This window comes from Fopius arisanus, unplaced genomic scaffold (genome assembly GCF_000806365.1).
Source record: "Fopius arisanus strain USDA-PBARC FA_bdor unplaced genomic scaffold, ASM80636v1 scaffold00364, whole genome shotgun sequence".
NCBI lineage: Eukaryota > Metazoa > Arthropoda > Insecta > Hymenoptera > Braconidae > Fopius > Fopius arisanus.
The window spans coordinates 21,003-35,438 of record NW_011888103.1 but is presented as its reverse complement, the minus strand read 5'-3'; the positions used below and the strand labels follow the sequence as shown (position 1 = coordinate 35,438).

Genomic DNA, 14,436 nt, shown 5'->3' with positions numbered 1-14,436 from the left:
ATCTTGGTGAAATCTAGGGGGTCTCTTTGAACGTAATTTACACGTTCATTCCTGAATTTCCCACCCCTGAGACCTAATTACCGGCCCGGCAAAAATGATGATCTGTCGATTGACCCTATCATTATATTTTTTGAAGGCCTACAGGCGCTGGCATTTAGTTACCCGTAAAACGCGTTTTTTCTAGGGAATTCCCTACGGACATGTCGGGCAAAAATCCCTCCACCCGGGCCTTAAATCAGGAGTCCTATCTATAAAAGTTGATACACCAAAATTAAGTTGGCCGACAGTAAGATCGGCTAACTTCATGCGTAAGACTTTTCACTCGTAACCCTATTTCTCATTGGTCAATTGGCTACGTCATCATCAACACCACGGAATCAAACGGCGCGCGGAGCGCGCGTTTTGTCTCGTTAATAATAATAGTACATGTTAAAATCTAGTTTTTATCGGTGATAACTAGAGAATGGCTGAGTAATGTAGAATAAATCTGGAGTTCTTTCACAAATTATTCAATTATCAACGACTATAGCAGAATTTTTCAATAATAGAACCTCTCTCCCCCCCCCCCTGTCCTTCGAATAAAATAGTAAAAAAATTACTTGGGCACTGACAAATTTTATGTGTTTCTACAAAAAGTTTGTGATTTCAAAGTCAACTTCACATTTGTTTAATAAATTGCGATTTACAGAAGTGGTTGAAGAAAACTGGAGAAAATTTGAATTGTTCTACTTTAGCACTTCAACAGGCAGAGAAAAATATTTTATAAAAACAATGACTTAAAAAATTTAACTGTATCGTATGGAGGATAGTATGGAGAATGTAAAGTATATATTTATCGGATCTATACATCTGAATTTGAATATTTAGCGGTTGATAAAATAGTTATCACGTCTGAGACATGCAGACACTCGAGTTCTGTTACGCAATCGGTTAATGCATACATAATGGTTCAATGCCCCCTCTCCAATGGCCAGTTGTACTTGAAACCAGAAAACTTGAGAGACAGGACACAAAGCAGTATGTTATCCCTGAATTGAGGGACCTCGACCTTGAATCCATCATTTCCGTTCGATAATATACGTGTCCTCTTCTCTATCAACCAGTCCTTCAACTCTTCTTCCTCTTGGTATGACGTAATCACTGGACAAATAACATGAAACATTTTTATCGGTTCACATGCCATGCAATACGCCATTTTATCAATATACCCCCCGCAGTTGAATCAATACCCGATAAGATTCATAAAAATCACTGATAATAATAAAGAGTAAAAAATATTCAGAGTGAGTGAAGAAGTTATCTGAATGTTTTCGTGATAAAGTGATGCTTTCAGCCCCCACATGAAGACTGGTGATGACATGTTGTCATCTTCTTTAATTACAGTGCAAATGCGATCGACGACATAAATTTATAATTTCTATATTTTTATTTGCCATTTTTTTAGTTATTAATATCACATAACATTGACGATTTGCTTCTGTGGCGTACTCAAAGCTATTCACAAGATTCTTTTCTCGATATTTGACGATCATCGGCATGAAAAAGGAGTTATAGCAACAATAACAATGAATTTTTCATGTTCATTTTTCAAAGAAATGCGGAAATAATACAGGAATTATGCGAAATTACAGATACGTGAGTCGTTATCTGAGACGTTCAATTTTTCTTGAAAATGTTCGTTCTTTTTTCCAATGATTTTTCAATATACAGAATTTAAAGTGAAAAAATTGATAGATTATGGATTAAATGGTTACAACAAAATCGTTTTTTTTTTAATAAATAAAAAAGTGTTAGACAAAATCTGGAAAAAAATTGATTTGCCAGGGAATCACAAGGGAATAGCCAGTTATAGAAAGGACAAGCCGATAAGAATTCATGAGGAAAATGTCGAAACTAATTAGAAACGAGTAATTGAAAAAGAAAAAGAAACTGGAAGAGTAGTTATCGTTATTTTGCAAGAGCACATGGTTTGTGCTGTCACGAATGATTCTGTAATGTTGCGTTAACCCTTCATGCACTATTGAACATTTTTATTTCTCTCCACTATATTTATAAAAACTCAAGTATAAAAACTGAAGTGCAACTGAGCAAAAGCCAGCAAGCTTGTAAATAATTATGAACATTCTAGGAAGTAAAAGAAAGTATTAAAATGATAAGATGGTATGTCTCCACCGATAATTACGGATTTAATGAATAAAAATTCTACAGATAATTTCGACAGAATAAACTCAATTGTGTAAAAAATAAAGTAATAATTCATTGTATTATTTCAGATGTGTTGAGTCTGCTGGAACAATTGAGGAAGGATAATAAAAATGTGATCAATGTGGAATTGAAGAGGGGGAAATCGACAGTTCTCCCACTCCTTAACAGCAATACGATGGCTTTGCGCTATTTTACAACCGGCAATAGAATTTTTGTATCAGTTCAACTGTCGACATCGAGACGATCACGTCATTTGGCTAATTTTATTAATTACTGGCGTAATTACAGCACCAAAAATAATTCAACAATGAATAAAATGGAGCACGTCAAGTTCGCGTGGAAGAATGCTGATGTTGTGACATTTGACGTTGACTCGACTGTCATTCAGGAAGAGGGCATTGATGAACTCGCTAATTTTTGTGGAAAGGGCAAAGAAGTCAGTGAATTGTAAGTGGACATTTTTTACTAGTTTATTTTTTCAAGTGAGTGGGAGATAATGAGATTAGAGAGTAGAAAGGCCATCAGCGTACCATTCTGTCAAAGGAAAACAGTTAGAGGTCTCTATTGGCTGTTATCTATAATCTAGATTCTAGATCACTCGATTGATCGATTAATTGCCAATATTTTTGCACGCTGTAAACATGTTTGCTGGGGTCTTACGACATTTGTCGAGTGTAATTCAATCGATGGCATTGAAATTTGCTTTACAACTGGAAAGAATTTTCGTTATTTTATGACGTTTTTAAAAATTGTTTTTTAATTATTTCAGAACTAAAAGAGCAATGCAAGGAAATGTGACGTTTCAACAATCATTAACCGTGAGATTAAACATAATTAAACCGAGTCTGGAGCAGATCAAGGAGTTCATCAAGATCTACCCACCTACACTGACACCAGGAATCAAGTAAATTAATTTTTTTCACCTTCGAGTCAATAAAAAATGGAATTGATAACAATTAAAACTTCATCCCACGGGAATTAAAAGATTCGTGCTGTTTTCAATCAAATCTCACGACGATTGGAATGAAGAATGTGCGGTATTCTAATTTCTCTTTTGATTTTTTTTTGTGAATTTTAGAGAGCTCATAGATGCGCTTCATGCAAGAAATAAAGAAGTTTACCTAGTTTCCGGTGGCTTTCGCTGCCTTATATCACCGGTTGCCAGACGATTAAATATATCCCAGGATCACATATACGCAAATAGACTTAAATTCTATTTTAATGGTGAGTGAAATTTATTCCTATCTTTTAAATATTTATTCTTACAGACTTTCCAACATAACAACTCTCGATTTCTAACGCACATTTCAAGATTTCTCCGTTGCTTTTGTTTGATGAATTAATCAATGGCTTAGATAGATAGATTATTCCCTAATTAATGGATGGATTAACTAGTAAATTATTGCAGTGAAAAAAGAAATTAAAAAAAATGTCTTTATAAATAATGAAGTATTATAACGAAATAAAAACGAGGATAAATATATTCTAGCGCGCAGGCGACGTCGAATTTTTTAAGAGATTTTTTTTTTGTTGGAGCAAAAAATTATGTTGATTCTATTGAATTTCGACATATTGATAAATTCTACGCAAATATTTTTGGGATCCCCCCTTTTATGTACCAGATCATTGTGTTATTTTTATCACACAAATTGATTGAAGAATCTGGTTAATTTCCTAGAATGGGAGAGCACAATTTATCGGAGTATCGAGAATTCGGGGCCACGTGCCTTTTGATAAGAAAACACTTTCTGTGATCGTGGTCGTTATCTATTTCGTGACTAGATACGATATTACTGATTAATCTGCGGAAATTTATGAACAGTTGTTTATAGGCATTTGAGTTTCTTGACCTGTCTCATTTCTTAAGAGTCCAAACAATTTTCCCATCGTTCTAATTATTGCTATTTCAGAGATTAGTCGGAAACTTATAGTTCATTTTTTTGCGGTAGTCATGAAATTGAAATTGAAATTGAATTTAGCGAGAACTTTCGAACAATTTCTCCGGAAGATTTTTATATTTTCAATTCAGAAGTCGTGGAAAATTTTTCTAAATTTTTTCCTTTTCCCACTTTTACATCTTTCCTAATTCCGATAATTATTGATCTAATTGGATGTAAATTACTGGACAAAGATCTGTCAGTCTTAGCGAAATTTGAAGACAACAGACAGATATTATCGTAGAGAAATAAATTGTTGAATTTGAAACGTTTTTTCCACAGAAATCGATACTAATATATTTTTTTATATTATCTCGGCTAGTATTCAGATTTTTTTAAACTCATGCTACTTTTCTTTTTTGGGTAAAGTACATTATTGAGATGAAAGATAATATTAATTTATTAATTGAAAATCTTTCGGCAATGGAAACTCTTCCATTATTACAATTACTGATTTCTTCGCTCAAAATTTTAATAAGGATATCGAACCGTTGAAATTACTTCCCTCATCGGTCCCCTACCATAAGTTTAATCTTTTTGTTAGTAATATGATTTTTTGATTTTCCAATTCATGAAACATTCATAAAATCAACTGCATAATTAAAAAATCTGTACTTCAGTTGAAAGCGAAGACTTGAATTGAATTTTTGTTTTTGATCAGGTGATTACGCAGGATTTGATGAGAACGAACCAACATCGCGGAGTGGTGGAAAAGCTCAGGTAATCAAACGATTACAAGAGAAACATGGATTCAATACAATCGTTCACGTTGGTGATGGAGCCACAGATATGGAGGCATCTCCACCAGCCACAGCTTTTATCGGTGAGCTTTCTTAATTTTTCAGCACTAAAACAAATTTTGGACAGAGAGATCTGAAAGAAGTAATCTACAAAGTACTTCTGCCATTATTCCCATAAGGATGCCTATTAAATAAATACCAAGCATTAAAAAACTATCAAAACCTTTAAAAATGATCCAATTAATTAATCCAGAAAGAAACGCCCTATAATTATCGTAGCTTGCGAAATATTATTATTGTTATTATTATTGAAATGAATTATTGAAATTTTTCTGTTCCATTACGTGATACTTCTTAAAATAAATATTAACGGTAAAATCACGTGGGCTCTAAAGAACCTCTTTTTGAAAATAAAAAGAACGTATGTCCCATATTCATGATTCGCACAGATTTCGAACGAAAACTCAGGGGGAAATAAAAGGAACAGACCAATTTATAAAGTGAAAGGATTGTACCTCTACAATTATGGCAGTTTCATTCGAGTTAAGCAAAGCACTTAAGTCTCTTTTACATTATATATTGCAGGGTTTAAAAGAAAAAAATACCCATAATTTAAATAAAAAACCGCATGTCTCACTAATGCCCCTTTCACGTCAACATAAGTACAAATATTTATTTTAAAATAGATTTCCAAATATCCACGAATTTCTGTGCAAATGCAAAATATTCTTTATCATTAATAACAGCAATAATAATTTTTAATGAGATCGTCAGCCTGGAAAGTCAATTATAATAAATGAACAAACGCTTATAAATTATTTTGGAAATTGAAATGAATGCCAAAATCCTTGTGTGGTAATTGCAATTTCATTGAAACTCTTGTTTCATTACGTGATCGTTTTTTAAATAAATCCCCTTCGAAGGAAAAGGCTAAAGACTTGGCAGTTGTTGCGGTAGTGGAAAAATAAATGCCTTCATGTTTGATCAACCAACAGGAAATTAATCATCTTTTTTTTGTTGAAAAACAGGATTCGGTGGTAACGTTGTCAGAGAAAGTGTGAAGAATAATTCTCTGTGGTTCATCGAGGACTTCCAGGAGTTGATAGACGCTTTGGATTAACCCATACTTCTTCGAGATCCATCAGAATCTCGAGAAGTCTCTCATTTAAGTATTAAAAACAAATTGAATTTGTACTCAAAAACTACAAGATATTAGTTTTATCAACGTTTAGAGATTTGTTTATCGATCACGATGACGATATTATTAGGAATGTAACAAGTCTTGCGGTCTGGGTATTTGAGTTATGTCCCGAATGCATTCGATCATGTGTGAGGAGAATATTTTTTCAATAAGATTTAATCAAAATTTCAAGATGATTATAATCGACCGTTCGGAAGCATATTATGAATTTATTAACAAAAATATTTATACATCATGTAATGAAATAGGAATTCCCCACTTGTTTATCATGCACTAGATTGCAAAGCTCATTATAGCCTAAATAATTAATCTTATCACTTGCGAAGACCAAGAGGTGACGCAACATATCAAAAATTATTATTGAATATTTCAATTATATATCTACGACAATAAACAATATATATTTTTATAATGGATCAATTTAGGTAGAAAATGAATAGGAAAACTCGGTTATTTCCTTTCGGCGAATTATTTTCTTTACTTAAAAAGATTTTCAACACAATTTTATGATACACAAATGTTGCTTAATTAATCTTAATATTCCACAATTATAAGTTCGTGAAGCAAAACGATTTGAAACCAATTTATACTGTACATATAGATATTAGATCATCGTATAATAAATTTACAGAAAGTTGTTTATTTCGATTTTTCATTGAATTGAATGCCAATCCATTGTCAAGAGAATCTAAATGTGTAAATGAACGTCTGTAATTTTTTCAAAAGCGAGAACACCCTTCTTTCCAACTGAATTATACAGGACTTTATTTTTATATTTGTCAAATAAAATAAACGCTCAATAAAACCATACACCATTAGCAACGCATGGTAAATTTCTTCTTCAAATGACTGCGCCATTGAACACCCATAAATAATTAATTTGTCTCAATTGTTTATTTTTTTGGATGTTTTAAGAATGAAAAGAGAGCCTTCTAATATACGATTCATTTATATTAATTGACATTGATTACAACTGCTGATATTAGGGAATTGATGATTGAAAATTACCCAATTTGTTTATTTTTATTCTTCTCATCGTTCAATGGCACATTCAGATATCCCTGAAAATTCACAATATGTGGCCGTCCGCATGAAAAGGGCCCAATTTGTCAATCCTAGTTTCCGAGATATTGGCATTTTTCTCAAAGGGATAAAAATTATGTTTTTGTTAATTATCTCAGATTTAAGTAAAATTTCCTGCGTCGAATGAGACGTGTTGACATTTATTATCTCAACTAGAAATGAATTATTTTGATTAAAAAAAAAACAGGGCCCCTCTCTTTCTGTTTTCCGCATATTAAAATTCAAACCTCCATAAGTCCGCGATTTTGGGCCCTTTCTATGCGGATAGATACTTATTACTAAACATAGATGAACCAGTCCATCACACCACTTCGTAATTCTGGACAGTATTTTTCCCCTCGCTTATTTGTTTCATGATATTTCGAAATTTGAACAAGAAATTAGTAATTCTAATATAAAACCCAATGTAAAATGGTGGCAATAGCATCGACAGCGTTCTCTTCTCCAGTAGCATTATTTAAAAGGTTTTTAAAGAACGATTTACATTTTTATTTTTTATTTATACAAGTCTTAAAATATTTTTAAAAATAAAACCATTCTGTGACTAATTATGGGAATTCGAAAAATATTTTGAAATCGAAACTGAATGGTTGTCAATTTTTTCTTCAAGTCTTTTATTTAGTTACCAATGGTATGTTCAAATATGCCACAACTTAAGGAGTCAATTCTCCTTTTTGAAAATTTCTTACTGCATTTACTAGTCGTCTTTGTACATTAGAAAGAAGCTTACGTCGATCTTGACTGTTTTTTCGATGCAATCCACTCCTGTATTTTATTTTTGAGGTCTGTGTCTGATTTCACAAGGTCCATTGTCAGAGGTGAACGATTAAACGGATCAGTTTGATCACTCAACAAGTGTCTCGCTATTGTTTGACGATCCACTGATATTTTTGAAGAAGGGAGAATCACGGGATCTGTCATTAGAGTAGACATAATTGGATCTAAAAATTCCTCGGGTGCGTCATTCAATATTTCTTCTTCTTCTCGTTTTATGTGGGCTGCCGCTCCCACGCGTTTTGAAAACATCTCGAGATCACCGAGAATGCCTACGCCACCAATTCTAACCAATACGCTATTAGCCAATTTGAATAAATAAGCTCGATAGGATCTCCCATCCTGGGAAACAGCCAGTGTAAAATTCTCATTTTCCCCCAAATTTATGTAAATTTCACAAATATTCAGCACTAAACTTGCTGGGTTGAACTCGTATTCCTTCTGGTCTTTCACCTGAAAATCAAAAAAGAATAACATAACAGTGAAAAATGGTAAAACTTCAATAACTCTACAAAAATGCAACTAAATCAAACAAAGAACAGTCTCCAAAATGGCGCATAAACAGGCCTTTGGAATCGATATGTGAATCTGTCACCGTCCCACAATTTTTAGATCAATAAATCCTTAATTACCTTCAAATTCCTCTTATTGGGTCCCACCAGCTGCAGCAATAAATAATTCAACATAGATGCGATTCGGTCCACCATAGTACTATGACAGAAGATGGACTTGATCTCAGAAGTGAGGATTTTCAGAGTAGCAATGGTTTCCCTCCCCAAAATATTATCAAATCGTGCAATGGTGCCGATGTGCTGAAGATATCCAATTTGTTGATCCCTCTCATGCTGTGGCAATTTAGCCCACTCCCCATTCTCTCTCGCACTCAACATAGTCTTCAGCTGTGCCATATTAGTTAGTGCCTCATCCAATAGAAACACAGCATCGTTCATCAATAAATTAATAAATCTTAGAAACAGTGGGGGCTGAACTGCCTCCATGTTAGCCTCAGCTTCCACCGCCAATTTCATGAAATTCTCTCTGTGCTCCTCGATTTTCCATAAATAATCCATCACAATGTACATTGGTCTACGATAATTAAACTTCTGTTCAAATTGGACACTCTGTCCTGTCATTTCTATACTAACAAAAACCTGAAACAATATCAATAATCAAGATAATTCTTTGTGAAAATTGCCGTAAGCTAAAGATAATAAGAAGCATTAAATATTTCTGTTTTATCTTTCGACTATTGCAATGCTCAAGAGGAAACTCTACCTGCAGCAGATTCCCAACAATTTCTTTTCTATGAGGATGTTTAACAAATAGCTGCTGCCTATGGAATGTGCCAAGTCTCGTTTGCAGATGATTATTTCCATCCTGCTGAGTCGGCAAAAGCGCCTCGAGACCCTCAGCCAAATGAGCTCTCAGGTGAGGATTATAGAGCCTCTTCGGTGACTCCATGAGCCCCACGATTTCTGTCAATATGGGGTCGAGGAAGTTGTCCCCGTACTCTTCAAAGGTATTCGGATTTAACCTTTTCAGGAAGCAAACAAATCCTACCGTATTCTCCACCACGAACTCAGGAATACATTTCAAAGTGTCTGGAACAGTCTCCGGGAGTGGGAATGTGATTTTCAGGGATTTCACCGGTGCAAATGAGCCCTGATGACCATCGCTGATCGGATTGATGTTGACCTGCATTAGCCAGTGAGCAGTAGCTGCATGGAACTTTGTGAGGAGTCCAAGCATCTCTGGATCAAGCAGACTAGTTCTCAAAGACATATACTTTGTCATCTCCATCTCCATTCGTTGAGTTATAACATCAAGGACCTCTGATGAGCCCCCGGATTGAGCGTCAGTGTAGACTTGTTGAATTCTGTTGAGATCCTGGTTTGTCTTCATGAATTTATCGAGAACTACTCTGTATCCCAGATCCAGGGCACGATGAGTGAGGAAGAAACACTCGGTTACGAAGCTGAAGGTTTCGGCCACTGGTCTTGATTCGTTTTCTGAAGTTGGGATCAGGCAGGTCTCTTTGCTCATTTCTTCCATGTGGACTCCACGTACTTTTGAATCTTCTTCGTTCAGGGGCTCAGCTGCACAGTAGGTTGGGTCAATCTTCAGGATCTTTGGGTCGGTGTATCTGAGGAAAGAAAACCATTTGAAAACAAAGTCAAATACTTGTGGAATAATTGAGGAAATTTTTTCACGCACGAGTTTGTTTAAAGAAAATTTTGCAGAACAATATTGTAAAACAGAATGACAGAAAAAAGGAATTTCGGTATAGTGGATTGGATCTCTTGTGGATTCGAAAATTTTCGATAAAATCCCTCAAATCTTACAGGTAATTAAAATATTGTATAGACACGGTTCGGATTCAACTGCAATTTTGTGAGGAAAGGTTGTATAAACAGTTTCCGAGGGAACACGATATCTCCACCATTCAGATGATTTTGAGTAATCTGAAATTAACTTTTGGAGACAATGTTTTGGGGATTATTTGAAGGCAATTGTGAAAAGTTTCTATATTCGTGCACAAAAACGTTAACCATGTTTTTAGCGAGTAACAAATGTTTACGTTTCAGACGACTTTTAGTCATTTGCACTTTCTTGACACATTTTGATGAAATTTTGAATAATTTCTAAAATATGTGCAAAATTTGTCGCGCAATTTAAACTTGGCCGATCTCTTGGAATCAAGAAATTTCTGTGGTTGTCAAATTTTGGCTCTCCACTTACTTTCCACAAAATGGCTCACAGAGTTTCAGTAAAACATTTCCCAAATTCATCATGAAGCCATCAGAAACAGTGAGAACTCCTCCAACGCTGCCTTGCGTATTCCAAATTTTTCCCCGTGCTGAATTTGCCTTGAGACATTGAGCAATCCACCTGAGAGTCATGTGTCTCGTCTCCGGGGAACACTTCAGTAACGAATAAAAAATTTTCTGAAGATTTTCACTGAGAGCATCCAGGGCAGTCCAGATGTTCTTTTGAAGGCCAGGCTCTTGGACCACTGGTTTATTGAAGAAGTCATAGGGACCACCATAGCTCTTTGATAAGCAGCTCAAAGATAATAGGGCACCCAAGACTGTGTCAGAGAAGGCAGAGCCGTGATCAGAGTAGGTTGGTGTGCAAATACGAATGAGTAATTTAGCGAGAGGTTCAAAGCTTGAAAATATTTGGAGAACGTTGAACCAACACTGTCTGAACACCAGAAGATTAGAGTCAGCTGCCTCCTGATGGGATAGGAAACAAGAGATGGCATTATTAACTCATCAAATTCTTCAATTACGTGATTTCGAGAATCTATAAAGTGGAAAGATAATAAGTTGTATGGATGAATAATCAGGGAAATCCATGATTTAAAACACCGGCTTGACCTATTCTTTTTTTATCCATGAAAATTCATTGAAAAATCTTTACTATTAAATCTTTTTCTAAGATAACTCCTGAAGTATTGGAGTTGAAAAAGTCTTCAATCAGTGTTTTGTCACATCTTCAGATTTTCGAAGGATTCATCAAAATAATAATTAAAAATATTAATTAATGAAATGGAGAAATTTTGGGGTGCTCTGTGTTGGTCAGTAGATTCCCAGTTGAAACCTTCACACGTGTCAGTCATTGCTCAAAGCCCTGTAGCAAATTTAGGAATTAAAATTTTGAACTTCTTCATTTTTAGTTCTTCATCTCGGAAAATTCTTCATCGCGAATTCTCTTGTTTATCGCGATTTTTTCACCAAGAAGTTAGATTTTTAATTTCTTATGTTAATTGTTGATGTATTTTTTTATATTATATTATTTATTGTAAATTATTAATTAGAAATTAATCTTATTAATAAAATTAATTCTGGTCTAAAAGATCGACATGCAATCACTACTTTCTATTATGACGTCAAAAATTCGATAAATATTTGTATGCGTAAAAATATATAACAAGTGATTTTTACTTTTATTTTCAACTGGCTATCAATAGTTATCACTCACTTTATGAATAATATTCAATATCGGTCCGAAAGCTCCGAGAAGAATCTCATCATTATTCTCTTCGTTGACAATCATCGTAACGACATTTTCAGTGAAAGTAGTTACTAGTCTCAATGAATCTGAAGCTTCAGACAAATACATGAACAGCTCCAGATACTGCCTATGGATGTCCTGTTCTTGATAAATATCTGCATCCTCGAGGGCAGTTCCCACAGATCTCAGGACGACGTTCTCCAGATGAATCACATCACTGATTATCGTACCGTCGTTATCTTGACTTTTAAGTGCCTGGAGTCGCTTCCAGCACTCGAACAGATAATAAATGATCTCTCGTTGGATCCAGTGAGGATCTAGTGTGACACCTTTGGTGCCCAAGGGGGGCACCAGCTTTGAGTCAAGATCAGGGAAGGTGAGGCGTTCGAAAAGTCCATCTTCTATCGTTTCTGCGTCGATTGAGATGAGTTGGAGGCCAGGTTTTGGGGTTCTCTTGTTCAATAAAAGGCCGAAGATAGATTGGATGTGCTCATCGAGGGGGGACGAGGGATCTGAGGTGCTTGGAGGTGGGTCTAGGCCATTTGGGGGACTCTCAAGATTTTGGGATTGGGAGAGAGAATCTTCTTCGGTGGAAGTTGAAAAGAGACCGGCGAAGGGATTGTTGTTCATGTTCTCACACATTTTTCACGGTTGCGGTGTTATCTTGCCATCTAATGAGTGTGAAGAACACTGGAACGAGTCTGCAAAAGAATTCGGAATTTAAAATTAATTCATAATTGATAAGATAAAGAATTCATAAATAAATTATCCCTGCCCGTAATGCTCACTCTTTCTTTGGTTTTCGGGATAATTCCTCTCTTCCTTTCGAATTGAAGTATAATATATTATATATTTATTTGATAGCTCATTAGATAAGCTATAAAAAAATATGTAAAAATGTGATTTTCATGTTCTACCGCTACTTCAACTCAGATTCAATTTTTTTATATTTGCAAACCAAATGACTCAAAATAGATATTCATCAATTTAAAGAACATGTCTTGCTCTTCAATATGATATCAGTTGTGTCTGATTTGTTTCCGTTTTTGCAGAGTTATTGGAATTTTCTCCATTTTTCGTTGATATCATCTTTCTCAAGAGGAAAATTCCTATCGAAAAGGTAGTTAGAGAGGATAGTTTGTCTCTAGATACCAATATTATTTAAATCAATGTGAACTAGAAGCTATAAATGACAATTACGTAACATGAGGAAGTGAAATTAATGACAATTAGTTTCTTATGCTTTGTCTGATATACACAGATTGTTAATGCAAATGACTGGGTTTATCGTGACTTGTGACACGTAGACAGGTTAATGCTTACGTTTCATGTATTTTCGAAGTTGTTTGAGAATGTCAAGGGCCATTGGAGGGTTAAAATCGTGGGGAAATTAAGTAAAACTCACCTGAGAACCCACTGAGTTGGTACTGACTTTAATTTCTATTAATTTTGGCTTAGGATTGACAAATCATTGTTGTTTGGCAGTAGTTTTGAGGTTCAGATGGATGACACGGAAGACACGGGAGAAAAAGTGGGGGAAAATAACAAAATGGCAGGAGAATGGTGAAAGGCGGGAAGTTACAAAACGGCCACAGTTTTTTTTTCACTTAATACCACGAGAGCTTCGAAATTATCGGATATTTACCGATAAGTCCATTGCAAACAAATGAAGGAGCGTTTTTTCAGTGAATATTATTATCATTTATGTTTCGCCTACGGATTATGTTCATTGGTTTTTAATTATCATGATGATTTTGTTCTTGAGGATTATACGCAGAACCTCTTGATGATCTTGGGTGAACTCCTCTGGCAGCCCTTAATTTCGAATATCTTTATTTGAAAAATTTACAAGTTTTTAAAAATTTACTAATTATGGAGGAAATTCTCAGAGAGCTATGTAATTGAAGGGATAATCTCGGAGGGATAATAGGACGCCATAATTTTGGTAATTGAAAACTCATGGAGATGCCTTGGAAATGAATCAACTAGAGAAATACTGTATACACGTAAAAAAAAATACTCGAAGCAAGTATAATAATGATCTATGACAATGTATATGTACTTAAATTAATTATGAAATATACCTGATTCAATTATTTAAAAAAAGATATTTTATAATTGATCAATGAAATAATTTTATAATATAAAATCATTTTTTTTATAAAATGTACTTGATTAGTATTTATTTTTTTCCGTCCAATAGATGATTAAATATTTTTCTTGAGTAAACGGATTTATGACAAAAATATATTTCTTTTCTCAGGGTCAAGTATAAACAAGGAACAATACAAAGTGATGGACGATTTTATCGATTTCAAAGATTATCTTCTATTTTCCCTTCCTTTGAAAATCATCACCTCAACTTGCGACGACGTCGAATAATTATTTCGAGAGTCCATGGTACACCGTATCACTGGAGACAGAAGTCTGCGGCTAATCCCTTCATGTAAACATTAAGGAACCAAATCTAGATAAACCT

At 34.6% G+C, this 14,436-nt stretch overlaps 2 protein-coding genes across 4 annotated transcripts; one reads left to right on the top strand and one right to left on the bottom strand.

The window, feature by feature from the left end:
- The first annotated feature begins 289 nt into the window (after positions 1–289).
- On the top strand, positions 290–6,907 carry aay (phosphoserine phosphatase). Of its 3 annotated transcripts, none has more exons than XM_011315112.1 (6): positions 290–308; positions 2,274–2,652; positions 2,975–3,109; positions 3,284–3,429; positions 4,804–4,965; positions 5,911–6,907. In XM_011315112.1, exons 1-6 carry the CDS (start codon positions 305–307, stop codon positions 6,000–6,002), a joined length of 918 nt encoding a protein of 305 aa, XP_011313414.1. In that variant the 5' UTR covers positions 290–304; the 3' UTR covers positions 6,003–6,907. The 3 variants fall into 3 exon arrangements, with proteins under 3 accessions (XP_011313414.1, XP_011313415.1, XP_011313413.1); XM_011315113.1 differs by lacking the exon at positions 290–308 and adding an exon at positions 1,038–1,126 and having other exon boundaries at positions 5,911–6,905; XM_011315111.1 differs by lacking the exon at positions 290–308 and adding an exon at positions 1,326–1,350.
- A 924-nt stretch (positions 6,908–7,831) lies between these two features.
- On the bottom strand, positions 7,832–14,031 carry Ube4A (Ubiquitination factor E4A). Its single transcript, XM_011315109.1, has 6 exons — positions 13,363–14,031; positions 11,925–12,658; positions 10,680–11,176; positions 9,216–10,083; positions 8,573–9,091; positions 7,832–8,393 (listed from the first exon to the last, which is right to left on the bottom strand). Exons 2-6 carry the CDS (start codon positions 12,597–12,599, stop codon positions 7,893–7,895), a joined length of 3,060 nt encoding a protein of 1,019 aa, XP_011313411.1. The 5' UTR covers positions 12,600–12,658; positions 13,363–14,031; the 3' UTR covers positions 7,832–7,892.
- Between the last annotated feature and the right edge of the window lie 405 nt (positions 14,032–14,436).